Source organism: Poecile atricapillus, chromosome 9 (assembly GCF_030490865.1).
Source record: "Poecile atricapillus isolate bPoeAtr1 chromosome 9, bPoeAtr1.hap1, whole genome shotgun sequence".
Lineage (NCBI taxonomy): Eukaryota > Metazoa > Chordata > Aves > Passeriformes > Paridae > Poecile > Poecile atricapillus.
The window spans coordinates 15355845-15382240 of NC_081257.1; the positions used below are offsets into that span (position 1 = coordinate 15355845).

Consider the following 26396-nt stretch of genomic DNA (forward strand, 5'->3'; position numbering starts at 1 on the left):
GAGTAAGAATCCTCTTCTGCACTGTTGCTGCTAGAGCAGAAATTAAGACTTGTTCTCAGCTGCATCAGGGCTACTGTCTGCCTTGGCATACATAGAAGGGATGAGGCCTAGAATACTCCTATGCTGTGATAAGAGCAGATCCAGAAATGGTAGAAAAGAGCCCCCTGAGTGTACAGGGGGTGGAGGACTGCTGGTACTGTAGTTGCTCGTCCTCTTGCTGGACTGAGTGCTGCTGGACACTGAATGGCTGTGCAGCTGTCCAGCCAAACCATATTCTTACATGAATTTAATACTGACGTGGAGTTAGTGCTTGGACTCCTAAATCACTGTTAAAGTGGGATATCAACTGTCTTCCACCCTATATGGGGCTTTTCTCCCCATCTTATTGCTGGAGCTGCTCCTCTCAAACATTACAGGGAATGCACCTTATCCTGATGATTCAGCCTCTCCTGTTTCATTGGTGCCAATGTTTCAGAAAGAGCCCTTCTCCGCTTATACCTCTTCCTACCTTAAGGAACATCTCAATTCTTCCAGAAGTCTTGCTGACATGCTGCCCCCAAATCTCTGAAGCGATTGCTGTGTCCCTGCTTGTCGCTTTCCTTTGCCGCGTGGCTGATGCTCTGTTCTTAGCACTGCAGTCATGTTCCCTGTAACCTTGTGCATGGCAGCCGTGTTTGCCTGCTTCTCCTTTCTCGTTGGAGCTCATCAGAACGGGAAGGCAGATCAAACCCACTTACAGCAGCAATAAACCATGTCTAGAACTCGAGGGAACTGCAGGAGAGAATGAGGCGGAGGGGATGTCTCAAAAAGGCAGGGTCCAGTTGCAGCCCAAAACCTCGCTTGATAATGAGTGTGCAGCCTATATGCAAAATACATCTTGTCTGTCCCTCCTGTGTTGACCCAGGTCTAAACAGCACATGTGATTGGCATCCTGCAAAGTGACCTTCAGAACTCTCCAGTAGCTTTGCCCCGTGAGTAACTCACACTACAAATCATTTTAAAGAGATGCACTCAACTATTTTTTTAATTTAATTTTACTCTTATATTCTCTGCTCTTTGTAATCTGCTTGGAAATAAAATGTTTTTCCCTGCAGCCTTTGTTGTAGTCTGTTTGAGAACCATTAAACTTTGTCTGATGTTTCTGTTGGAACAGAAAAGCCAACATGCCTGTTTACTGCTGTGCCTGTGCTGTAGCACGACAGCTCAGATCCGTGTGTGCCTCCCAGATAGGCTCAGCAAACCTTTGTTAGCCTGTTCTTTTTTTAAATAAGGGTAGAGAGACCTATCACACTGATCTTGGTCTGGCATGACACCTCCTGTTCTGCTGATCCTGTGACAGGTAATGCTGGCTCAAGAGTGCATGTTCTTGGCAGGAGGCGCTTTCTGATCTGTTCGCATTTTCTGTGTCCTACAGGGTAGTATGAGTAACACATTTCTTGAAGCTGCTTTCTGATCCTTGGACAAGGAATGAATATTCTCCAGCAGGGAGATGTAGGCACAGGAGCACTGTTCTTTACTCCCTGACCTAGTTAGTGTTAGATAGGGGTTGCCTTGGACAGCGTGTTATGGGGGAGCAGGTGAGAAGGTGTGTGGTCATCTCATGTCCCTGGTGCTATGAGGCTGGATCTGCAATGTCACAACAAGCAAACAAAGAGGAGGAAATTTCTCTGTAACCAGCAGTACAGGAACTTTTCCTGATGCTCAAATGGAACTGCAAGGATGGGAACATATCCTGGAAAAAGCCAACTGCTGTGTCCTGTAAGGCTCCCCTGATGCTGATCTGTGTTTGTGCCTGCTCTGCTCCTCTGGGCATAGTCCTGCTACAGCTCTTCTCCAAAATCCTCCTTCCAGCCCCAGTCTGTGGCACAGACCTGAAGGTGCTACACTGCATCCCCAGTGTGTAGCTATCCTCTTCACACTGCTTGTTTGTACAGTCTGGCCTCGTGGCTTTGGGAAGAGGAGGCTAATGCCTAGCTGGGATCACCTTGGATCCTCTGGTGAGACTTCTGCCTCTCCTTTTCATTCCCCTTGAGGTGCAAGACTGGCCTCGCTCCTGCCTCTTGACTTTCATCCTTCGTGCAGCTCCCTTTGACTTACAAAATTGCTTTGGATTCTCCTGGTTTGTCCCAGCTCTGCATTCACCACAGACCCAAAAAGCCCATTCTCATCTTCTGAAGCTGCAGGAGTACCCGATGTTGGACTTGGCTCCCATGTAACATGCACAGTGTCTCTCTGTGCATGTCACCATGTTACCTGTAGCTGGGCTTTTTTTGGTGATCTTCTAGCAGGTATCACACTGTACTGGTGCCACAAGTTGGTGCCAACCAAGCCAGAGCCCGGCACGCAGGGCCCTACTGAAGTTCAGCTCTCTCCTGTTGGTTGCCTCCTGTCGGTACACGAGCCCGGCGGCTCGGCCTGAGCAGAAAGCAGCCGCGATGACACGATGTCACCAGGCTGAGCACGTCCGGGCTCGGTGCTGAGAGGCTGTTCAGGAGGTGCTGAGAGCGACAGCCGCTCCCGGTGTGTCCCCGCTCCCGCCCGGCACAACTCCGGGCGGGGAACGGGGCTGTGCTCCCTCTGAGGCCCTCCACGGCGCCAGGGGGCGCTGTCGGTGCCGGTCGCTGCCGGAGTCGCTCTGTCCACGCCGTCCCGGGGCGGGCACAGCGGGTCCCTCCCGGCGGCCGTCGGGGCGCGCGTGCGCGCGGTTTGGCGGCGCGGGCACGCGGCGCGGCCATGGCGGACTATCTGATCAGCGGTGGCACCGGCTACGTGCCCGACGACGGGCTGACGGCGCAGCAGCTCTTCAGCTGCGGCGATGGGCTCACCTACAAGTGAGTGCGGCCGGCACGGGGTGGGGGGGGGGAACCGGGACTCGGGGCGCGGGGCCGCGGCGGTCGCTGATGCGTCTCCTCTCGTTACCCCGCAGCGATTTCCTCATACTCCCGGGATACATCGACTTCACGGCGGACCAGGTGGTGAGTGGCCGGGGCGGGGGAGCGGGCCGGGGGCCGGGCCGGCGGTGGCGCCGGTGCGGCCGCTCACCCGCCGCCGCCGCCTGCCTCCCCGCCAGGACCTGACCTCGGCGCTGACCAAGAGAATCACCCTGAAGACCCCGCTGGTCTCCTCGCCCATGGACACGGTCACCGAGGCCAGCATGGCCATCGCCATGGCGGTGAGTGCGGCCACCGGGCTGGCGGGGCAGGAAACGCTGCCTGAGGCGGCCGCGTGGCTGCCCTGGGGTCCCCGCAGCCCCTCGGGGCGAGGCCGGGCCCGGGAGCTCCATCGGTGCCGAGCCCGCTGCTGCACCCCGCTGGTGCAGCGCCGGGCAGTGTCTGCAGTGATTCACAGCCGCCTTTGTGTCCCCAGCTGACCGGAGGAATTGGGTTCATCCACCACAACTGCACCCCGGAGTTCCAGGCCAACGAAGTGCGGAAGGTGAAGGTAAGTGGCTGGAACGGCAGCGCCAAACTGTGCTGGCGTAGGGTCCTCCGTGGAGGTGAGCAGCGGGTCTGGCCTCGCTGAATGAGCTGTGTGAGGAGATTGCTGACGTGTGCCCGATCTTGGTGTTTCAGAGCTGTAGTGCTGCCAGGCACAGCCCTCTTGTTGTGTGCCAGGCACTGTCTGTGGTCAGCCTGGGACTTGAATCCTCCTGGTGTGGGAATATTCCTCGTCATTTCAGCTAGGAGGTTAGCCTGGAGACTCTTGGATTTTAACATTATTTGTTAGCCCTGTTGCTCGTTTGAAAGTTGTCCCGTTGGTGAGAATGTGGCTAGGCTGGGTGGTTGCAGACCCGTGTGAGTGGCTGCAGTAGCCTGCAGGCATGTGCCTCGCTCCTGTCTGGCTTGGCAGTGCCACTCAGCCTGGTTGCTGGATCTGCTTCCTTTCAGAAATACGAGCAAGGATTCATCACAGACCCCGTGGTGCTGAGCCCCAATGATCGAGTGCGAGATGTGTTTGAAGCAAAAGCTCGTCATGGATTTTGTGGGATTCCCATCACGGACAATGGGAAGATGGGGGGCAAGCTGGTTGGGATCATCTCGTCCAGAGATATTGATTTCCTGAAAGAGTCAGAGCATGACCTGCCCCTCGGTGAGGTGAGAAGTGCTCACACCTGATAGGTGTGAACACTATGTTAGGAAGGCGTGTGGCTTGTGATAAGGACAAGGGGGAGTGTGTGGCTGTGAGGGTGTTCTGCCAGTGGGGGGGAGCAGCTCCAGTTTAGCTCTGCAGATCTGTATTTGAGTGTATTTCCAGGGGAGAGTGTTGTGCTCATTTGCACTCTCTGAGCGACTCCTTCAGTGCAGTTTGTGTGATTCATGGGGGTTATCTTTCAGTGCTGTGGAGACTCTTCCCCTGCTTCACTAATTAATTGCTAGTATTTGTGGCTGCTGCTGTAGTCCCACATGCTGGCACTGGCCAGCTTGGTAGCAGCTGTGCTCTGCCCAACAAACCCTCCAAGTGCTGAGCTTCCTTTTCTGGGCTGCCTTTCCCTGTATGCCTCATTTGGGTTACTTGCTCTTTCAAATAACCTCCTGAACTTGCAGTCTGGCAGTTTGGCCTTCATAATGCTTTACTGTCAGACTCCCCTCATGCAGGAGAACGTTCTGTGACTCTGGTTACACGAGCTGTGTAACTGGAGATCTGCGGTGCTGTCAGGTTACACCACCAGTGCCTCTTGGCTACACTTTGCTCTTGGCTCACAAATATTTTTAGCTCTTGCTGACCAAACCTGGTGTCACATGCTGATCCCTGTTTGGTTTGAAATCAGCTATAAATACCTGATACAAGAGCCTTAAACTAGGAGTAGGTTGTAAAAGTGTCCATGGCCCTTTGAAGGAATGCTGCCCATTCAGAGGAGCCAGATAAGAATCTTCCCTCATACTTTCTGTGGGTCATTCAGCATGCAGAGCAGAAAACTTCCTACTGTCAGTATCTGGTGCTTGTCCCTTTTACCAGTCAAGGCCAGGGGAACGAATGGTCTCTTCAATCTTCTCTCCACTTGCAGTCCAGCAGTCGTTTTACCAAGCCATTTGTTGCCGTCCACTTAAGCACTCAGGTCTTCTGTAGCATGGGAAGTGCATGAATCCCACAGGCTTAGGATGTGTCACCAGCCCTTATCCTTGTAGGTGACTTTAACCTTCCAGACATCTGCTGGGAACTTGATAGGGCAGAAAAGAGGCAGTCCAGGAAGTTTTTAAGAGTGTGTGGAAGACAACTTTTTGTTGCAGCTGGTAAGTGAGCCCACCAGTGGAGGGACTATGTTAGACCTGTTGTTTGCAAATAGAGATGGGCTGGTGGGAGATGTGGTGGTTGGAGGCCACTTGAGGCACAGTGATCATGAAATTACAGAGTTCTCCATATTTGGTGAAACCAGGAGGAGCATCCAAAGGGGTTTTCTAATCTAAGGGGGTTGCTAGGGCATGTAGGAAAAAAAATTAGAGAGGCCAGAGCTTAGTTCAAACTTAATTTGGCAACTTTTGTAAAGGATAATAAAAAACATTTTTACAATTATATTAATGGTAAAAGGAAGGGTAAGACCAACCTTTGTTCTCTATTGGATGCGGGAGGGAGCTTAGTAACTGCAGACAGGGAGAATGGAAGTGCTCAATGCCTTCTTTGCCTCAGTCTTTATTGGGAAGACAGCTTGTCCTCAGGACAGCTGTCCTCCTGGGTTGGTAGATGGTGTCAGGGAGCAGAATGGTCCCCCTGTTATCCAGGAGGAGGCAGGCAGAGAACTGCTGAGCTGCTTGGATGTTCATAAATCTGTGGGACCAGATGGGATCCATCCCAGGGTGATGAGGGAGCTGGCAAATGAGCTTGCAAAGCTGCTCTCCATCATTTACCAACACTCCTGGCTCACTGGTGAGGTTCCAGATGAGTGGAAGCTGGCCAGTATGCTGCCCATTCACAAAAAGGGTGGGAAGGAGGATCCTGGTAGAGTTACAGGCCAGTATCTGGTAAGGTAATGGAGCAGTTTATATTGAGTGTCATCACACAGCACTTACAGGATGGGCCAGACCCAGCATTGGTTTAGGAGGGGTAGGTTGTGTCTGACCAACCTGGTCTCCTTTTATGACCAGGTGACCCACCTGGTGGATGCAGGAAAGGCTGTGGATGTTGTCTATTTGGACTTCAGCAAGGCCTTTGACACTGTCTCCCACAGCACACTCCTGGAGAAGCTGGGAGCCCACGGCTTGGACAGGAGCACTCTGTGCTGGGTTAAGAGCTGGCTGGAGACCAGGCCCAGAGAGTGATGGTGAATGGTTCTGCATCTAGCTGGGGGACAGTGACCAGTGGTGTCCCTCAGGGGTCTGTGCTGGGGCCTGTTTTGTTCAATATTTTTATTGATGACGTGGATGAGGATATTGAGTCTTTCATTAGTAAATCTGCAGACGACATTAAGCTGGGAGCGTGTGTCGATCTGTTGGAAGGTAGGAGGGCTCTGCAGAGAGACTTGGAATGGTTGGATGAATGGGCAGAGACCAATAAGATGACATTTAATAAGTCCAAGTGCCAAGTCCTGCATTTTGGCCGCAGTAACCCCCTGCAATGCTACAGGCTGGGGATGGTGTGGCTGGACAGTGCCCAGAAAGGGACCTGGCATTACGGGTCCATAGCCGGCTGAACATGAGCCAGCAGTGTGCCCTGGTGGCCAAGAAGGCCAGTGACATCCTGGCCTGGATCAGGAATAGTGTGGCCAGCAGGAGCAGGGAGGTCATTCTTCCCCCTGTACTCTGCATTGGTGAGGCCACACCTGGAGTTCTGTGTCCAGTTCTGGCCCCTCGATTTGGGAAGGACATTGAGACGCTTGAGCACATCCAGAGGAGGCAACGAGGCTGGTGAGGGGCTGGGAACACAAATGCTGTGAGGAATGGCTGAGGCAGCTGGGGTTGTTTAGCCTGGAGAAAAGGAGACTCAGAGGTGACCATATCACTCTCTACAGCTTCCTGAAAGGTGGCTGTAGGCAGGTGGGGGTTGGTGTCTTTCTCCAGGTAGCAACTGACAGAAGGAGAGGACACATCCTTAAGCTGTGCCAAGGGAAATACAGGTTGGACATTAGGAAAATGACTTTACAGTGATAAAGTACTGGAATGGTCTGCCTGGGGAGGTGGTGGGGTCATCATCCCTCAACATGATTAAAAAAAGACTGGATGTGGCACTCGATGCCATGGTCTAGTTGAGGTGTTAGGGCATGGGTTGGACTCGATCTTGAAGGTCTCTTCCAGCCTAGTGGTTCTGTGATATGTCTCTGATGCCTCAGGTTTCTCCTGAGATGTAGGTTCTATCACAGACAGCATTTTGGGTAGATGTAGGCATGGTCAGCCTCTTTCTGACACAAAATATCTGTTCTTATGGTATAAATAACTAAAATGTTCATTCTTTGTGTGCAACTGGTCTACCTTCCTGAAGGGTTAAAGAGTGTTCCCTTTTATCTTTGTCCAGCCTTCTTAAGTAACCTTTCATGGGGATTTGATGATCATAGAATGCTGTGGTTGGAAAGGGACTTGGAGGTCTCTTGTCAAGCCACCTGCTTGAGGCACTTTGAGCTGGAGGAGGTTTTGTGGGTTTCTGTCTAAATCTCCAAGGATGGAGATTTCATGATCTCTTTGAGCTGCTTTCCCAGTGGGCAGCCACTGTTGTGGTGAAGGCTACCATACCAGGTCAGATGTTCCCCTGTTCCTCACTGTCCAGCACTGCCCTTGGCTTTCCACCGTGTTTTGGCGCTTGTTTGTCAGAGTGAGTGTGGGTGAGCATATTTGGATTGATGCAACTCCTTTGCCCCACTGACCTTACCAGCAACAGCAATAGGTTATTCTGGGCAGAGCCCTTCCAGGGCCTGTGCACAGGAGATGCTGCCTGAAAATGAGATTGAGGGCACCATTTATGCCAGAACAGCACAAGACTCTAAAAGTGTCTCCAGCCCTTATTTGCATGTGGTCCATTGAAAGGGAGAGCTGTTAAGGTGATATCCCAAATAAGAGTCATCTGAGAGTTGTCCCTTGTTTACAGGTGCTTTCACTTGTCTTCTTGAGGCCTTCTGCCATCTTCTGTTTTCAGTGTACTAATGGGCTTGGGGCCTGATGCCAGTGCCCACATGGGGACAGCACACTGGAGGCTTTTCCTGTGTGTTTCTGGAGGCGTGTTGCTGTGCTGTGGGCTCTTTTGTGGAGCACTCCCGCACAGCCACTGCGGAGCATTTCACGTGGGCAGGGGGGGTTTGATATTTTCAGATCAGTGTGAAGGAGTTCTTGTGACTTCTTATCTTCTTCCACCCACTAGATTATGACAAAACGGGAGGATCTTGTTGTGGCCCCAGCTGGTGTAATGTTGAAAGAAGCAAATGAAATTCTGCAAAGGAGTAAAAAAGGTACCTGTGACTGTCTGTGGCGTGAGGGAGAGCCATGGAAGCGCTGGGCTGGGGCAGCAGTGGGTGAAAATATGGGTACACAGTCCCTGGGTGGGTGAAACATGGGAGACGACAGTGAAGAGAGTGCCCAGAGCCCTCTGCCAGGCTACAGAGTTCATTTCAAATCTGTTTGGAGTTGAAGGATTCTTGGTAGCCCAGTGTTTGGCTGTCCAGCCACGTGTCTTTGATTTTCTGTCTTGGCTTTCACATTTCAGCACTCAGTTCAGCTCTCTTAGGGCTTTGTAGTTTGACTTCTAATAGGATGTTGTGCATGTAATTATTTAAAAAATGCACACGTTTTCTATGGTTGATGTAAAAATACTGAGTCCTTCTCCAGTCCTACAAAAAAACTCCTTTCTTTGTTTCTCGAGCCAGGGCTGCTAGCATCCATGGCCAAGCAAGATTTGGTAACACACCTCTGAGTCTCCATCTTGTAGCAGTTTCTGACACTGCTCCTGGTCTGCTGCACTGCTCTGAGCTAATGTCTGTCTCCTGCAGAAATCTGCAGTAATGTTCTTTCTGTCTGTTTCCAGGCAAGCTGCCAATTGTTAATGAAGATGACGAGCTGGTGGCTATCATTGCCCGCACTGATCTCAAGAAGAACAGGGACTACCCTCTGGCTTCTAAGGACTCCAAGAAGCAGCTGCTCTGTGGTGCCGCTATCGGGACCCACGAGGATGACAAGTACCGGCTGGACCTGCTGGTGCAGGCTGGCGTGGACGCTGTTGTGCTGGTGAGCACCCATGGGGAGCCATGGGCATTGTGTTAGCCTGGGACACTGCAGGGTGAGTCCCTGGGCTGGATGAACATCTCTGACAGTGTGGCACTCACTGTCTTTGTCACAGACCTTTCTGTGTTAGAATATGGCAGTTTGTTGACCTCTCAGTCTTGTTCAGGTTAGAATCCTCAGATTGGAGGGATTACTCTTGCCTGGAGACTTAAGTGACCTGGAGGGAGTTTGTAGGGTGCATTGAAGCCCTGAAGAAGAAGAAAGGAGAAACCTTGTCAGTTAATACAGAATCTTCTACAAATACCTCTTGCACTCTACCACTAGCTTCTCTAATATTCCTGACTAAGTTTGGATATTGGATTTGTCCCTTTGGTGTTTGTTACTGTGCTACTCTCTTAGTGATGTTCAGGAGTGATCAGTGAGCCCAGAGCTGCTCTGCTGGTCTCCCTTTTTGGCCTGTAAACTTTTAGGCACAGTTGTCACTGCCTGTATTTGCACATGGTTTTCTCATCGATTGTGATCCTGTGAGTTTGCTGTGCTCTGAGGGCATGGCTGAGCAGTGGGAAATATTTAACAGACATGATTTCACTGGGTCACAGAGATTGGCAGGGACTGAGTGCTCAGTGCTCGACATCTGGTATTTGAGCTGCACAGGGGGGAGATGCATTCCCCCACCAGCCCTCCTGGGTTTCACAAGGAACACTCTCCATTTCACCTGTAGTTTGAGACAGGGTTGACAGTGTCCTGCTGATGCAGACAGATGGTTCTTATCCACAGCCAGATGTTCTGCTTGTTGCCTTCTGTAGAAGCTACAGGATTAAACATGAAGGATATTACTGAAGTCTTTACAATAAACTGCCTTTTACAGGGAAAGTACATTCCTGTCCTGACAGCAGCTTCTCCTGGGGTTCTGTGCCCGATGTGGAGAGTAATTTTCCCCGTTATCCGCCTTAGCAGGGACCCCAGCAAGTAGAGTGAAGATCTGAAGCTTTTTTGAAGCTGCATTTGTAATCTGTAGAAATTCTTGTTGAAACTGATTTTCTTTCTGTTGCAGGATTCCTCTCAGGGGAATTCCATATTCCAGATCAACATGATAAAATACATTAAGGAGAAATATCCCAGCCTACAAGTTATTGGAGGAAACGGTAGGCATGTGTTGAAGACTCCTCTTGTCTTTAAATGATATTTGTTTCTTAGACGTATAGGGAGCTGCAGGGATGTGAATGAAATGGTCATTTTGGTAAATTTTTATGAACTTAAAATGGTTTCTTCTGACTTGTGGAATGGAGCAAGACCACTGTAGACACAGGGCAGTACCCTACTGCTGCAGATACTTAGAAACCTTTGTTCTGCAGCACAGTGTATTGCAGTCCTCAGTAGCGCATTGCACATTAGCTTATTTTACACACCAGTTTACAATTTTGCATAATAATGAGTATTGCTTGATGTGGAAATCTGATGGCAATTTTCCCTGCCTTTTGACGGCAGAGTCCAGTGGTCTTTGTCTTTACCTGATGCTTCTGTTACCCTGTACTCTGCCCTCCCTACCTCATGTGGCCCAGAGTGCTTTGGACCATGCTGTGACTTCTGCTGCCTCAGCCTTTGGGTGGAAGTGTGTTGCAGAATAGCCTAAAGGGGCAGTGTCACCTCACCCGCTGGGGCAGAAACTCACTGCTCCTCCCAGATAGGCCTGGCTCTGGCACAAGCTGTTGCCCTGGGTGGGGGACATTGGCAGCTGTGAGGGAACCTCCAGGGCAGAGAAGTGTTGTTTGCAAAAGTGCTTGTCTGTTTTCAAACCAATTTCTGCTCCCCACAGTGGTGACTGCAGCTCAGGCCAAGAACCTCATTGATGCCGGGGTTGATGCCCTGAGGGTCGGGATGGGCAGTGGCTCCATCTGCATCACACAGGAAGGTGAGAGAGATCAGCCTCCTAAATAGGCTGAAGACATGTGTTTAATAGAAGTTCCCTGCTGAAAAGCAGCATGGCTGGGATGGAATTCTCCCATTGTGAGGGCAGTGTCCAGTAGCAAGACTTTCACCCACTTTGTCCAGGACTTCCAACCTTTGGGGTGGCAGCAGCAGCAAAGGCATTTCCCAGTACTGACCGAGACTGAGTAGAGCCAGTGTGGCAGATGGTGGCTTTGCCTGAGGGGAGCTGTTGGCTCGGTGTGGGATGGGGCTGGGGGCTGGCAGGCAGCTCTTCAGAGAAAGGAGCTTACTGGATTCCCAGTGCTAATGAGTGGAATGCACTGGGCTGTCCGTGCTCCCTCTCCCTCTGGCAGAAGTGTGCATGATGCTTGAGTATTGATCTGGGCTCGATGCCTTTGCAATTTCGAGGCCAAAATGGGATTTCTTGCTTCTGTCTCTGCAGATAGACAGAACTTGTGTGGGGCAGAGGCTGTGTCACCCTTAGTTAAAAGGCAAGAGGGGCATTCCCCAGGTCCTGAAGAAAGTCTGTCTTGAGGACAGACTCAGTCTTTGCGTGCTGAACCTCAGGTGGGGTGCAGAGAGGTGGTCCAGCAAGTTGCTGCAGTCCGCAAGCACAGCCCCTTACTGCTTTGGTCCTTGGTCTGTGCCACAGGAGGCAGAAAGTGAGCAGCTTCTGGCTGTAGGAGCTGCATTAGCTCTGCCCTTTCCAGCACGGACCCTGTGAGCAGCCCTGGCCCTTTGCTGTGTTCCTGCTTTGCCTGGCTGCAGGGGCTTCCCAGTCAGGGCAGTCTGTCTCAGGTTAACTTTCTAAGGAGGGGCTAGTGTCCTTGGGCTGACACTTCCATAGCCAGAGCAGAGCCAGGACACACATATCCTACCCAGGCTCTGAGGCAAAGGCATGCTCTGATCTGCAGAGTGTGAATGTCCCAGGGGTTCCTCCAGCTGCCCCGGGAGATGGGGTTGGGTGCCGGTCTTGGCAAAGGAGCAGAGCAGAGGTAGGATGTGGCGCTTCACAGAAGATGTGGTTGCAGAACTCTTGCCTGCAGCTCCCCAGGATTTTGGCCCTGTTAAGGGCAAGAGCTCTGGCTTTTTGGGGTAGGGGTCACCTCTCTGGGTGGCTGCTGGGGTAGGGTGAGCATGCGCTGTGCACAGCCGGGCCTGGCTGCCTTGGATCTGGACTCTGGCTTGGCTCAGGCTGGGAAGGATCTGCAAAGTCAGCTCTGTCCCACACTCTATGCTCTGCCCAGTAGCAGGTCACTTCTGGGGTCCTTTGTTCTGCTGCTGTTCTTCTGTCTCTAAAATGTGTGTGTTTGTTTTTGTTTAGCTGCTCCAAAGATCCCTCCAGACCTAAAGTCCCACAGCCCCAAATGCCCTTCTACTGTCACGGGCACCTATAGTAAGTCACTTGCCCTGTTCCCAACCCTAATTATGTGTCTTGAAGCAGGACCCTGATTTGGCTGCACATGGCCCTTCTGCTTGTTTGAGAATAATTTAGCTGTAGATGCACTTGGGGTTTTGTGGCTTTGGATACTGGTTTTGAATCTGAAATGAAATCTGAGAAACTTTCCTGATTTTGTAAAGCAGAATCTGAACTGTCCAAGCTGAGGGAACTCAGGCCTGTCCTCTCTCCACTCCAGAATCCAGTTAGGAACCTGACTACACCTTCTGGATCCCTAGCCAGGCATGCTTCTGCTGATCCAGCACTGATCTGCAGATTCATCACTGATTCTGCTGATCAGGGAGGCAATCCCTGAGCAGTTCTCAATCGTGCTCAAAATGTAGCCCCAGTTCTGGGGAAGTTGTGAACTGGCCAAGCCTCCCATGGAGCTGGCTCCCCTGAGTTACAAAGGGATTTCACTACACATGGCCATCTTGGCAGCTGCATTCTGTTTTTTCCCCACCAAGTTCTGTGGACAGAAGGGGCTTTTGCCTACCCAGTACAGGGTGCTGTGTTCTCTGCTCTGATGCTCTGACCAAGCAGCCCCTGCAAGGCAAGCCTTGGGCTTTGTCCTTTCTCCTATTTCTCACACACCTCAAAGGGAAAGGCTTACTCTTGCAGATCCTGGAAGGTTTTCTCTAGCAGATGATTTTGTAGGGCCACCCTTTGCCAATACACAAAAGGATAAACTCTCCCCCTGACTGTGTGATGTGTGTATGTGCTCAGAACCCTGCTTGGGAAGCCTGCGCTCCGGGGCTGTGGCACTGGGCACTGGGACAGTTGGAGAGGCACGATGCTCCCAGGGGCCCTGAGCCAAGCTGTGCCTTAAAAGGGCTGATCTCTGTTGTTGTGCTTGAGAGGTTTCTGCAGGCCCTGCACTGTCTGTGGCACAATCGCATAGACCTTGGACTCAAAACACTTCAGAAATTGGTGTTTCTCTCCACAGAGCTCTTCCACAGCAGCATTTTTCAGCTGCACTGTGGCCTTCAGCAGTGCAGAACTATGCAAGACCATCTCTTTAAGGGCATTGATGATAAATCTGGCAGCCTCTCCCTGGCTGGCTGAGCCTGAGCTGAACGCTGGGGTCTGATTAAATTTAGTTCTGTCTCAGTCTGGAGTCTGGCTGCCTTCCCTCATCAGCTGCTGCTGAGTGCTGGGAGTACAGAAACTGTAGCCTCCTGGCCCCGCAGGCCTCTGCCAGGGACATGCTGCCATCACTGCTGCCATGCAGGCTGAACCACACCTGGAGTTCACCAAAGTACTAATACTGTATGGCCATAATCTTACCCAGTTTATGGGGCTAACCATGACTGGAGAAAAGGCTTCCAGATGATGGTGGGGAAGGGATGTCTCCCTGAGAGAAGCTTATCTCAGTGTTCTTGCATGCCTGTGGCTGACAAACACGTTACAAAACATGCCCTCTTCTGGTTTTCCTTAACTGCTACTGACTGGGAAGAACAAGTAAATCCAAAGCTAATAATTCTCTCCTCACGGGGCAGCTAAACTTGACGGAAGCCTTGCTGTGTTGCAGGGCAGAAACATAAATTATTATCAAACCATTCTGCCTGTTTCCTTTTCCACTGCTGCATGTGTGTTTGTGTGTGTATGCAGACCTGTATGTATAGATATATTTATATCTATACCATATACAGGCATACAAGCTCTCAGACACAACTGCCTTTCCATTCAGGAGGCGCATCATACAGATGCTGGGTGTATGGACAAGGGGTCTGGCAGCTCCAGGAGAGAGCCAGCAGTGGGACATGGCTACATGCCAGGGATGCTTTGGAGAGGGGCTTTTGGAGTTTGTTTTATTTCCTTCCCAAGCTCCTCAAGTCTGCCGTGCACCAGGATTGAGCCACAAGTCTCGTCTGATCCCAGGCATCTGATCAAAAGACCCCAGTCCCAAGGTCACTCACAGCTTTTTGGAGCCAGAGGCTGTGAGGACGTCGCAGCAGACATCTCCCAGGCATCTGCTTCTCTTGCAATTCAGCCTAGGGAAGGAGTATCCAGGGATTTGTGCATTCTGAGTGCTGGAGCATGTGTGTGCTGGAAGCCTTGAAAAGCCTGCTGGGACAGTGGTGTGGGGCTGCATGGAGCTGAGCCTGTGTGTGCTCTGTCCCGCAGTGCTGGCGTGCGGCCGTCCCCAGGCCACGGCGGTGTACAAGGTGTCTGAGTACGCCAGGAGGTTCGGCGTCCCCGTGATCGCCGATGGAGGGATCCAGACGGTTGGGCACATCGCCAAGGCCCTGGCACTTGGTGCCTCCACAGGTGAGCACCACTGTAGGGAATCTCCAAGGAGGTGTTTCCATATGGCATCACACTGGGCGTGATGCCATTTACCTGCAGGTGGCTGGGGGCATGGGGGCTGCAGCCAGTGCTGAGCCCAGGAGCCCTAAGGGATTTTGCATCCACTGCCACTGCTGCTGACGTGCTGTTCCTGGTGGTATCTTGTGCCAGTGATGATGGGCTCCCTCCTGGCTGCCACCACGGAGGCCCCAGGCGAGTACTTCTTCTCGGATGGCATCAGGCTGAAGAAATACCGCGGCATGGGCTCCCTAGATGCCATGGACAAGAACTTGGGCAGCCAGAATCGGTATTTCAGGTCAGAGACGGTGCTTTGGGGCAGCAGATGAAGCTGTTGGGGATTCTCTGTTTCACAAATACCCTTGATTTGTGCTTCCATGCAGTGAGACAGACAAAATTAAAGTGGCCCAGGGGGTCTCCGGTGCAGTGCAAGACAAGGGCTCTATCCATAAATTCATTCCATACCTAATTGCTGGGATCCAGCATTCCTGCCAGGATATTGGTGCCAAGAGCCTGACGCAAGTGCGGTGAGTGCTTCCCCATGCCTGTACGCTGGTTAGGTCATGGTGCTGCTGTCTGGAGTCCCTGGGCAGCTGTACTCCAGCTGTGGTGTGTTCTGGATAGTTTGTATCTCTCATTCCTCATTTCCAGTGGGCACTACATAATGTCTGCCAGCCCCAGGGATGCAGGAGTGTGGTCTCTTGTGGCACATTCAGCTGGCTGGGCTCAAAATGTTGGGGTTACATTACCCAGCCTAGTTCTTGGGAGCACAGCAAAGCCCATTCTGGCCACAGCTGGAGGAACCAGTGACCATCATCCCAGCTGCTCCAGCTGAGCATGTGCCAGAGCACTGTCTTTCCTGGACTCTGCCTGACTTGTTACAAGTGTCCTTCCCCCTCAGAGCCATGATGTACTCGGGAGAGTTGAAATTTGAGAAGAGGACAACGTCTGCCCAGGTTGAAGGAGGGGTGCACGGCCTTCACTCGTAAGTGCTTCTGGCAGGATCCTTGTCACCTTGGGGCTGGTGTTGGGGGTCAGGAATAGCCACCCTGTACCTCAGCTGCCATGCCCTTGGCTTGGCGTGCCATTCATTGGCTTGCCCTGGTACAAGCTGTGGCCTGTCAGGGTGCTGAGGCTGGTCCCCTCTCTGGGCTGGCAGAATCCATTCCATACTGCACCTTTGTCCCTGCCGTGAGTGAGGTGGGTCAGTAAAGGGGCACCCTGATTCTGCTTCCCTGGCAGGTATGAGAAGCGCCTCTTCTGAAAGAGATCCGTCTGTCCTTGTGCCACTCAGCCCTGCGCTGCTACGCGTGGGAGCTGCTCTTGCTGCAGAAGTGCCATTATTCTGGGCTGCCTGGAGCTCCCGCTGTCCCTTGGCTGCTTTCTGACCACCCATGGGGCCCGCCTTCCACCAAGGAGCTGTGACCCTGGTCTGGAGCCTTGCACATGTTGGCCATGTTTTACAATAAAAAAATGAAAAGATGTGCAGTTGGTGTCAGCCTGGAGCTCCCTTTCCTTCTTTACCTCCCTTGCTCTCCTTCCTTGGCTCTGTCCCTTGCTTCCCACACTGTCAGAGGCAGCTGATAACTGCAGAAGGGACTCCGTGCATGTAAAGGACAACGGAGGAGAGAGCCCTGAGACAGGGCTGAGCAGGTAATACGGCATGGCTTCTTTAAAAATCCTTCCTGAGAGCAGAAAACAAGGGCTGGGCAGCTAGTCAAGAAATCAAACCATTTTACAAGGCCATTATCTGCTGCTGGGAGTTGCCCAGCCCAGCTGTGGCAGCAGCCAGGATGCTGCAGGCCACCCCTGTTCCTGCTTTCTTCCCCTAAACCTCTTGCAGCTGCCACACGTGCAGGCCCAGTGGCTGCACCCCCTTGGTCTGTTCACTGTAGATTACCTGTCCGGGTTCCAACAGACCAATTGTTTGCTGGAAGGTGGACAATAATGCACTGGAAGGGGCACAAGTTTATAAAGGAGCTGGTCTGTATTTCTGCAGGCCTGAGCAGTACAAACTTCCCTGGCTTGGTAGGTTTACCTGTGCTTGCAATGCCAGGAGCCAAGAAATATTTCACACCTCTATCAATTGTACATATCCCACATGTCACTGCTGCTGAAGAGTGTGTCAGTGGTATGGGGATGTCAAATTTGATTTATACACTAAAACCAGAGCCTTGACTACAATGCCACAGAGCTGGTGTCACACACTCATTAGGACACTTGCTAAGCAAAGCCACCCTAACCTTGCACCTTCACCCCCTGCCTTTGCCTGCCAAGGTGGCAGAGTTCAGGCCATGAGCCTTCCGTTAGGTACATGTACTCTCTTCTCCAGGGGTGACATCCCTAAGCATGAACCAACCAGTGGGGTACAGGACAGGGACCCTTTCCATGTCTCCTGCTGGAGCTGAGCCTTCAATCAGAGTGGGCACAGCACCCTTGGACCCACACTGCCCAAGGGACATTGGTGCTGGGGTGGTACAAAGCCCCACAGGAGAGCACAAGCCAGGCCAGCACCAGCTGGGACATACTAGTTGGGCTGGCTGCGCTCAGGAAGCTGCTGGCACATGGCATCCTAGCACCACACACGCTGCCCAGTGCCCAAGGTGAGCACATGCCCCATCAAATTGTTACAGCCTCAGTCTGCTGTGCATTAACCACACAATTTCTTGTACTTCCTATTTACATATATTTTCCTTGTAGAGCCCCAGATGTGCTTGGGGGTGTACAGCTCACCCCACCAGCTTTCACCCTCCCTCAGGTGAGACTTCCTTCTACCAAGGTGTGGGGCATGATCTTGGCAGAGCTGTGGGAGCAGTGCTGCCGGCAAGGCCTTGTACTGTGCCCCACAGTCCCCAGCCCACACTGGGCAGGAAGGCCAAGAAGCCAGGGACTGCAGGGAAGAGGTAAGCCCGTGTATTTCACAGCCCTCCTGTTTGCAGAGCCATCACCCAGCCGGCAGCTCCACAGTTCACTATGCAGCGTTTCTCAGTTGAGAGCAGTGACCCTCGGGGGCTTCAGGCAGGCAGGGGAAGAACTGCTCAGCCCATGGGCAAGGCACGCAGTGCCTACATCCCGTTGGTGCCCCGTGGGGGGATGAGCCCAGCAGCCACCAAGCGCCTTTCATTCATTAGGAAGTTGAAGGTTGCACATGCATTTGCCTGTGAATAGAAAAGGGAGTGAGTGAAACTCTGTCCCTCAGAAAGGAGAGTCGGCTCTTCCCCACGAGGTACGTGACCCCTTCTTTCAGTGGGGTGCTGCCTGTGCTCATCCGTCCTTACCGTGTCCTGCACCTCCACAGCAATCCCGCACTCCCGCATCTGCTTCAGCGTGGCGGGGTGGAGCCGCTCCACCCTGTCCCCTGTGCCCAGCACCAGGATCTCTGCAACCAGGGAACGACAAAGGTGGGCAGGGCAGCATTCGAGCTGCCTCGGCCCAGACCTGCCCTCCCTGCAGGGACCAAGGGCTCCCGCACAGCCACCCCGACAGGAGCCCGAAGGGAGGGCAGCCCGCGCCCCTCCTGCGCCGCGTACCTATCTGGGGCTCCAGCAGCCGGAACAGCGACAGACTCTCGTGCGAGATGTCCCGGTGGGAGCCAACCTGCGGGGACACGGCGGGCGTTGAAGGGGGCTGTCCCCGGTGTGCGGTGGGTACCGGCAACCCCCGCCCCGCCGCCGGGCACTCACGTTCCACTGGAGGATGCTGCGGGGCAGCACGGCGCAGGGCCCCACCACCACGTCTCCGCTGATGGTGAAGCCGCGAGTGCTGTAGCCCTCGATGAACATGATGTTGGGGGACTCCGGCTCCAGCACCATCACCCGCGTCCGCTGGTACATCTCATCATCCGCCGGCGTGAGTCGGTGACCCCGGCAAGGCGCTCTGCGGGGAGAGTGAGCAGCTGGGACACGTCGGACCCACGGACAGGCCCCGGAGATCCTACGGCATCCTACAGGCACCTTCCCCGGTCACAGGGAAACCGCAGTGCCGGTTATCGGTGCCGGTACCTGCCCACAGCCCGCCCCACCGCCGGCACCAGCCGCCGCAGCGCCGCCACCGCCGCCATGGCCGCGACACCGCCGGAACCGCCGAGCGGCCCCGCCCCCGCCGCTACCGCCCCCCGGCGGCCGGGGTCGGGACAGCGCCACCGGGGGAGCGGGGTCGGACCGGGGCTCCCGGGCAGCCTTCGGGGTGCCCCCGCCCGCGGGTCCTGAGGGGCGGGAGGGCAGCGACACTCACGCACCTTCTGCCCCCGGGTCCGGGCGCGCCCCGACCTGCAGAGCCCAGGTGGGCGCCGGAGCGAAACCGAAAGCGGCCGGCGGCGGGGCGGGAGTGGCACGGCGGGAGCGGGGTGCGGGGTGTCCCGCTGGAAACCTCCCCGACCCCGCCGCCGGGAGTGGCTGCGGACCGGCCCGGGCTGCTGTGCCGAAGGCTGCGGGGCCGGAGGTGAGAGGGGAGCGGGCGGCTCCCCGGGCGGGAGGGAGCGGGTCCGGGTCTCGGCTGCGCTCCTGGCCCGGCCCCACCGGTGTCCCGGGGCTGCCCTAGGCTCGGCACGGCACCCCGGTTCCCCGTGCGCCCCACTGCGGGCAGCTGTTGCCAGTCGGGGCTGAAGCCCCCGAGCCGCCGCCGGGACCTCCCGCTGCACCCTCCCCCCTCCTGCCGCGCTCGGTGAGGCCGGTGGCACTGCGGGCTCGGAGGTGCCCTGAGATAGGGGACGCACGTCTTCCACCTGTGTCACCCACCCAGGGCCAGCCGTAGCCTGACAGTGCGGGGGCTACCGGGAAGTTCCCCGGCAGTAGCGGCGGAGCACTTCCCTCCACCGTGCCGTGCCGGAGGGATCAGGAATTCCCACAGCCGGCAGCCTTGGCCAGCGCGGGGTCCTAGGGATCCGCGGGCGACACCGCGAGAGCTCCGCATGGGGCCGGTGGGGTTCCCCCCGCGGTTTGAATTCCCCCCGTGGCGGTGCCCAGGGCTCCTCGCCGGGGCCGGGGGCTGGAGGCGCTGGCAGCGGCGGGGCCTGACCGGGCTGTGCGGCCTCTGGGCGCAGGTGCCGGGGCAGGTGCCCTCCCTCGGGGCCGGCTCGTGTTTCCGGGCCCCGTCGGGGGCTGATGGGTTGGCACCAGTTGCTCCAGCCCCACCGGGGCTTTGTTCGGAGCCGTTTCCTTTTGGCTCGGCCGTGCCGCCCTCCCCTTGGCACCCGGCCCGCGGCGCGGGGGGAGCCGGCAGCACAACCCCGATCTCTGCCGGCACCCCCGATCACAACGGCCCGGCAGTGGCTCCCACGCATCTCCTCCGCCCCGTCCCCGCCGGTAAGTCGCCCTCTCCCCTCTTGGCCCACAGACTGTCCCAGGGTCGGGGTGACATGGCCGTGGTGACTGTGCCCATCCCTCCGCGGCGCCACCGCGGGCAACGGAATCCCAAAAGCAGCTGTCCCCGCTGTGCCCAGCTGCCCTGGGGTTTCGTTACCCGCGCTCCCGCCACCGCCTCGCCCCACACGCCCCCGCCCCTGCCCACCGCCCTATGCTGGGCAAGAGCCGCGTGTCCCACTCCAGCCGTCCTGGGGCTAGGGCAGCGCCTAGGGTCGCACTGGAAGAAGGGTGGTGGCAGGATGGGCTCAGCGTGTTGACTCAGCCCCTGAACCGGCCTGGGGGCTCTTCTGTTTCTTGTGCCCCCAACAGCTAAAAATAGCAGCTGGCTTCCTGGGAGAGTATGGGGAGCATGGCGGCTGTGCCACAGGGTGGATGTGGTCCCCTGCACCACGATGGTGCAGGCTGTGTAATACTGCCAAACTTCCTGCTCATGCCGGCTCTCCCTGGCCGCCCCAGCACCCCAGTGCCTGCCGGGGTGGGCAGGATCCAACCCCTGGAGAGAGATGGCTTTGGAATGACACGATCACTCCCGCTGAGCGGAAAGCCAGAGAGCCATCGGGGATGTCGTGTCTTTCCAAAGCTCTTTCGGCGCCTCCGAGAGCCCTCCCCAGGCCGCTGCGCGGCCAGGGCCCACGTGGGCAGCCTGCGGGGACGCTCTGGGGATGTGGAGGATCCAGCCTGGACCCACCTTGAATGGCAAGGTCCAGCAAGCCCCCCCGGCCGGGCAGGGGTCCTGGGCAGCTCCTGCACTGCGGACAGTCAGCAGTTGGTCTGGTGTGAGCAGCGATTCTCAGATCACCTCTTGGCTGTGGGTGGTGCAGGGAGCACTCCACCATGTTACGGCTGGGGGACATGTTCTCACTCCTGCCCTGGGGCTGCAGATTATCACTGACTGTGGGCTGCAGCCTTGGGGCTCCAGGGTTGCCTGAGGAGCCCCAAAACGTGTTGTTGCATTCCTGGAAGAGCCCATGCTGCAGGATCTACCCTCGCCCTGCTCCCCCCTCCCTTTTCTCCCAGGCATACAAGCCCTGGAGGAACCGGTTTGGGCCCTGCGGGCAGAGCTCCCTCCTCCCCCCGCCACCCCCCTCGCTCGCCTCCACGGGGTGGGCAGGAAGGGCACAGTACAGAGGGAGGTCCCTAGCTCCCTGCTGTGGTGGGGTTGGGTGCTTCCTGCTCCCTACCAATCAGGCTTGGTACCATGGGGCTGCGGGTGTGCTGGGTCCTTGCCCTCTACCCAGTTCAGCAGCCACTGGCACACTTGTCTGGGAGCTGGCCAGCAGCGTGAGCCCATCTGTGCTTAAACCATCGCTGTGGAGCAGCTCAGCTCTGCAGATGTAATCACGACCACGATGACGTGATCTGATCATTTCCACTTCCTTCTTCCTGGGGCTGATAAGCAGGACACTGCTCTTGTGCTGGAGAGGAGAGCAGCCCTCTGGGGCAGGCCTGGAGAACATCACACCCACAGCTGCTCATCGCTGTGCCCTGCAGAGCCCATATCAGGAGCACACGGGTGCTGCTGGTGTTCCTCAGCCATTATGTCACAGCCCAGCCAAGCCCTGGGGCTTGTGGAGAACAGGCTGGACTGGCCAGCCAGTGACACCGTACCCACAGCTGTGGTCTGCCTCACACACTGCTGCCCATCCAAACCTCCCTTCCCACCACGGTTCAGGCTGCTGGACCTCCCAGGGACCCTTGTTGTCCCCAGCAACCCAAGGACCAGGTAGGCTGTGCTCTGGGGTGGACCATGCCCACAGCTGTGCTGTACTCCCTGCCCTGGGCGGCCTGTTTCTGCCCAGACCGCGCTGACCCCGGCATGGCCTCTGGCTGCTGCTTCCTGAGGTTTTTAGATCTGGGCTCCCCAGTGCTGGAGAAGAGGGGACACCACTCCTGTGCATCTCAGGATGACACCATGGCCCTGCTGGAGTGAGGCTGAGTGGGACTGAGACCTTCTTGGGCCATTCGGGGTGCCTGGTTGCAGCCCCATGGTCCTGACCTAACACACCCATCATGGCGGCACCCGCTGTCCGCCACTCCCACCATGGTGTATCCGCGCCCGTCCCCCCAAGATGGCCGCCCTGCCCGGCCTCCCGCCCGCCACCAAGATGGCCGCCCGGGAGCTCTGCGCGCAACATGGCGGCTGTCGGGAGGGCGAGGCGGGACGTCACTTCCAGTGGCGGCGGCGGAAGCGGCGGCTGAGCTCCCATGGAGATGGGCGAGGGCCGCCCGGAGGTGGCGGCGACGCTGCGGGCTCTGAACGGGGCCCTGGGGCGGCCCGCCGCTCTCTGGGTGAAGGAGAGCGGTGCCCGTAACCTGCGTCACCGGGATTTCCTGGCGCCGCGGGCCGCGCTGAACGCCGCCTTTCCCGGCGGGCAGGTAGGCCGCGGCGGCGTGGGCAGGCCTCGGTCGGGAGCGGGGATTTGCGGGAAGTGTTTGATGGGGACGGGAGTGGAGCTGTCCTTTGTACGTGCAGCCCGGACCTCTCTTCACCCTCCGCCCGCAGGTTCCCCCCGAGGCCGTGTCGGCGGTGCCGTCGCTGCGGGGCCCGGCAGTGCTGCCGCTGCGGGTTTGCCGGCAGACGCCGGCGGGGCTGGCGGTGCAGGTGCGGCGCCCCGAGGCCTTCCAGCGCCTGCTGGGGCCTCTGCCCGGCCCGGCCCCCCCCGCCGCGGGGGCGCAGACGGGTTGCGTGGTGCTGCACTGCCCGGCCCTGCGCAGCTCCGCTGCCCTGCGGCCCCGCCACCTCCGCTCCGTCCTGCTGGCCGATCACCTGGCCCAGCTGCTGCGCGCCCAGGGGTGAGTGCCACCGTCCCGACCTGCTCCCGGCCCCTCGCCACAGGGCCTGCTGCTCCCAGTGCCTGCCTCACCCTCTCTCGCAGGGTCGGCGTCCGCCTGGTCCCTGCCCTCAGCGAGGAGAGAAGCTGGGACGTCCTGCGGCAGCTCCGCATCTGCTGGCCCTCCGCCTCCGGTAGCTCGTCCCTCACTGACGCCGTCTCAGCCTTGAAGGCAGCGCTGGGCCGGTGCCCTTGTGCCTCAGCCTGTGATCGGGGGCCGGGCACAGCCGAGGGTGTCATCTGTAAGGTGCACCTGAAGAGCTTCGTGGAGCAGCAGGGCTTGTTGGGTTACGACCCCAATCTAGATGTGCTGCTCGGTGAGCCTCACATGTACAACAGCTCTGGTGTGGCAGTGGGGGTAGAACGGGTGCAAATAGGCCTGTTTACTTTCAGTTGTTTCTTAACAAAAATAAGGTGGGGGGGATGGACACAAATGGCTTTCCCCTCTTGTTCCCTTTCAGTCTGGTTTGAGCCTGGGGCAGAGCCCATGGTGGGGGGTGGAGAACCCCGTGGCTCACTGGTGTCCCTCCTTCTTTCAGTGACAGAGGGGACACTGCAGTCCTTGGCTGAGCTGCAGGAAGCTGTGCTGCAGTGCCCAGTGAGTGACCCCATGGCACTGCCTGCCTCCCACTTCCCAAGTCACCTTCCCTTCTGCCAGGCAATAGGATTGAGCTCCCTGTTGTGCTCTGCTGCAGGCCAAAGGCCAGAGCAGTTGTTGCAGCATTGTGCATGTGGTGAACTGTGAGGAGGAATTCCAGCAGCAGCAGCTGGATGTGCTCTGGAGGATTTTGGATCCAGGAGCTCACACAGCTTTGCAGGTGAGCAAGAGCAACCTCTGAACCTCCTCAGTGTGGTCCCCAACATCCACCCTTGGCTCATGACTAGGTTTAGAACAGGGCTGCATTTCACTCAGTTCCTAGCCTCAGCTTCTCTGTCTTTCAGAAACACCTTGTCTGTGGGCCAGTGAAGGTGACCAACCCCTCATCGCCCATTGGGGCAGACCAGTACTTCCAGTAAGTTGGTGTGCAAGGCACCTGCTGTTTTCTCTCCTGCTAAGGCTCCCTGTGGGCTAGCTCAGCCCACAGTGGGTGGTTCTGTTTCTCTATTTCTCCCAGGCTCCGAAAGCGCCAGATGCATGAAGCCTCTGTGATAAAGTATGGGGAGCTTGCACAAGGTGAGAGTTTGCTCTGGGGCTCCATGCATAGATGCTTTTCTATGCCATCTGCATTGCTCCTGTTAGTCCACAGCCAGGGGTGGCTGCACCCCTGCAGGCTGCTCCTTCTCCCCTCAAAGATCAAGCCAGGTGCTGCCCTTGCTTTGGGAAGGCATCTAAACATCCAGGGCACTGGCACAGAGCAGCTCCTTCCAATGGGAGCCAGGGCCAGTGGTATAGTGGTCCATAACTACTACCTGGTCCTGGCAGGGGTGTCCTGCCTGGGTGCTGGGGGTATCAGTATATGGGAATGGAGCAAGCTGTTCATGATAGCACCTTCATTCTCCACAGATAAGGCCTGGACAGAGGTGATTGATACCCTGACAGTGGCTGCCATCAGGTTTGAGATGCTGAGCACTGCTCACCGAAGTCAGGTAGGACAGCAGCTTGCATGGAGCCAGGGCTGGCAGGTTGTGGGAACAGCGGAATGCATCTGTGCTGAGCAGCCTGGACTGTGACTTCTCCCTGCCCTCAGATCACCCTGGACCTGGAGAACAGCAGCATCTCCACAAAGGGAACAAAGAGCGGTGCCTTTGTGATGTACAACTGTGCCCGACTGGCCACGCTCTTCAACACCTTCCAGCAGGCTGTGGAGCGGGGTGAGCACCAGCCCCACCACCTTCCTCTGACAGCCACACCTGGAGCCACAGGGGCTTCTTTGGGCACAACAATCTCCCTGCTTTCCAGGCACATACCCACCTCTGCCACCAGCATCTGAACTGAATTTCTCCTGCCTCCGAGAAGAGGTGGGTGCTGAGAGGAGGAATGGGGGCATCTGTGCACCCTCAGCTCTGGTGATGGATGCTACAGGCCCAGGAGGATCTGACATTGAGACACATGATCCCTTTACAGGGAGAATGGCTCCTGCTCTTCAACTATCTCCTGCCCTTCCCTGAAGTCCTGCAGCAGGCAGCACAGCTGCCTCCACCTTCCAAGGGGATCCGGATTACTGCCAACACAGAAACAGTAAGTACCATGTGCCATAGCATCTGTGGATGCTGCTCCAGCAGTCCCAGCCCAGGGCAAAGCTCCATGCCAGCAGGTGCTGCCCATCAGTGAGCAACACAGGGCCAGTGCTGACAGAATAGACTGCAATGCCCCTGTGGCATTCCTGCTGTGATAGGGTGGGTGAAGGCTCAAGACCAGCCAGAATTCACTGTGCCATGAGAATGTCTCTGCCTTGCAGGTGTGCAAGTTCCTGATCCAGCTCAGCATGGATTTCAGCTCTTATTACAACCGGGTGCACATCCTGGGGGTGAGTTAGGTGTCTCAGCCTGCAGCTTTGTGGCCCTGCAGTTCTTTTGGGGCTGCACTGCAGATGGGGGAAAGCCATGTGGGGAATGGTGCCAGCAGTGTGATGGCCCCTTGTCCCATCCTCCAGGGGTGCACAGGCACCAATGGATGCAGGGCCAGCCCCAAGCTGCTGCCTTTTTCCCTGCAGGAGCCGTTCCCTCATCTCTTTGACCAGATGTTTGCCCGCCTCCAGCTGCTGGGAGCAGTCAGGGATGTGTTCCACAGCGCATTGGCAACCCTGCACCTTCCTCCTCTCAACCAGATCTGAGACATCCCTGAAGTGCTGTACCATGCTGTGACAGTCACCTACACACCACATGTGGGGGGAGAACGAGGCACGTTCTCCTGGCAGGGCAAGGGGCTGCCCCAGTGGCAGGCAAGGCCAAATTCAGCCCCACACAGGCCCTTTCCTTTCCATGGCCCATGGTCTTTGGGGTTAGGTCTGTGCTCTCGGCAGCTGTGTCCAGTGTGGGACATGGATATGCCTCTCCACATCCACACCAGCAGAAAAGGGCTCCTGTGGCACCCTAGGAGCTGCGCTGGGAGTACTGGGGAGGTGGCACTAGGGACCAGATGCCACAAAGCCAGACAGACACCAACTTCACTTCCTTCAAAACTTTATTGAAGGGTGCTCCGTGCTGGCAGGGTGCTCCGTGCTGGCAGGGAGCTCCTGAGGCTCCAGGCCCCTACTGGGCTCTGAGCCAGGCCCCAGCACTGGGGTCCAATACACTTGTTGCTGGACAAACACTGTGTGTCTGACCTCAGGGTTGTCTGTCTTTCCTTCAGTCTGACTGCCCTGGGTCCTGCTGCTGTGTAGGAACAGCCCACTTGGCCTGAGACAGGTGGCATTTATGGTCAGCCCAGTCACCACTCATGCCACAGGGT

At 56.2% G+C, this 26396-nt stretch overlaps 3 protein-coding genes across 5 annotated transcripts; 2 read left to right on the forward strand and 1 right to left on the reverse strand.

Annotated features, from left to right (window-relative positions):
* The first annotated feature begins 2636 nt into the window (after positions 1-2636).
* Positions 2637-16299, forward strand: IMPDH2 (inosine monophosphate dehydrogenase 2). 2 transcript variants are annotated; one of them, XM_058844791.1, is made up of 15 exons: positions 2637-2831; positions 2927-2975; positions 3071-3172; positions 3367-3441; positions 3888-4094; positions 8281-8368; positions 8941-9140; positions 10192-10282; positions 10954-11049; positions 12391-12462; positions 14632-14775; positions 14965-15109; positions 15195-15338; positions 15713-15796; positions 16054-16299. In XM_058844791.1, the coding sequence occupies exons 1-15, from the start codon at positions 2734-2736 to the stop codon at positions 16073-16075; spliced, it is 1617 nt and encodes a 538-aa protein (XP_058700774.1). In that variant the 5' UTR covers positions 2637-2733; the 3' UTR covers positions 16076-16299. The 2 variants fall into 2 exon arrangements, with proteins under 2 accessions (XP_058700774.1, XP_058700775.1); XM_058844792.1 differs by lacking the exon at positions 12391-12462.
* Positions 16300-17702: 1403 nt separating this feature from the next.
* NDUFAF3 (NADH:ubiquinone oxidoreductase complex assembly factor 3) lies at positions 17703-19429 on the reverse strand. Of its 2 annotated transcripts, none has more exons than XM_058844799.1 (5): positions 19049-19429; positions 18495-18687; positions 18342-18408; positions 18090-18190; positions 17703-17969 (listed from the first exon to the last, which is right to left on the reverse strand). In XM_058844799.1, the coding sequence occupies exons 2-5, from the start codon at positions 18642-18644 to the stop codon at positions 17877-17879; spliced, it is 411 nt and encodes a 136-aa protein (XP_058700782.1). In that variant the 5' UTR covers positions 18645-18687; positions 19049-19429; the 3' UTR covers positions 17703-17876. The 2 variants fall into 2 exon arrangements, with proteins under 2 accessions (XP_058700782.1, XP_058700780.1); XM_058844797.1 differs by lacking the exon at positions 19049-19429 and adding an exon at positions 18813-18925.
* A 737-nt stretch (positions 19430-20166) lies between these two features.
* DALRD3 (DALR anticodon binding domain containing 3) lies at positions 20167-26258 on the forward strand. The gene is made up of 13 exons (XM_058844793.1): positions 20167-22550; positions 22678-22967; positions 23051-23322; positions 23545-23603; positions 23701-23823; positions 23948-24018; positions 24121-24179; positions 24510-24592; positions 24694-24817; positions 24906-24964; positions 25071-25184; positions 25405-25473; positions 25660-26258. Exons 1-13 carry the CDS (start codon positions 22380-22382, stop codon positions 25777-25779), a joined length of 1614 nt encoding a protein of 537 aa, XP_058700776.1. The 5' UTR covers positions 20167-22379; the 3' UTR covers positions 25780-26258.
* The last annotated feature ends 138 nt before the right edge of the window (positions 26259-26396 follow it).

What these genes read in the sequence shown, in the direction of transcription:
- IMPDH2 (XM_058844791.1), top strand. Translation starts at nt 2,734, where the DNA reads ATGGCGGACTATCTGATCAGCGGTGGCACCGGCTACGTGCCCGACGAC. An exon ending in GCATGGCCATCGCCATGGCG is followed by an intron (nt 3,173 to 3,366) that starts GTGAGTGCGGCC and finishes TTGTGTCCCCAG; the next exon opens with CTGACCGGAGGAATTGGGTT. An exon ending in ACGAAGTGCGGAAGGTGAAG is followed by an intron (nt 3,442 to 3,887) that starts GTAAGTGGCTGG and finishes GCTTCCTTTCAG; the next exon opens with AAATACGAGCAAGGATTCAT.
- NDUFAF3 (XM_058844797.1), bottom strand. Translation starts at nt 18,871, where the DNA reads ATGGCGGCGGTGGCGGCGCTGCGGCGGCTGGTGCCGGCGGTGGGGCGG. An exon ending in GCTGCTGGAGCCCCAGATAG is followed by an intron (nt 18,191 to 18,341) that starts GTACGCGGCGCA and finishes CCCTGGTTGCAG; the next exon opens with AGATCCTGGTGCTGGGCACA. An exon ending in CTGTGGAGGTGCAGGACACG is followed by an intron (nt 17,970 to 18,089) that starts GTAAGGACGGAT and finishes TTCTATTCACAG; the next exon opens with GCAAATGCATGTGCAACCTT.
- DALRD3 (XM_058844793.1), top strand. Translation starts at nt 22,380, where the DNA reads ATGGAGATGGGCGAGGGCCGCCCGGAGGTGGCGGCGACGCTGCGGGCT. An exon ending in GCACTGCTCACCGAAGTCAG is followed by an intron (nt 24,593 to 24,693) that starts GTAGGACAGCAG and finishes CCCTGCCCTCAG; the next exon opens with ATCACCCTGGACCTGGAGAA. An exon ending in TTACTGCCAACACAGAAACA is followed by an intron (nt 25,185 to 25,404) that starts GTAAGTACCATG and finishes TCTGCCTTGCAG; the next exon opens with GTGTGCAAGTTCCTGATCCA.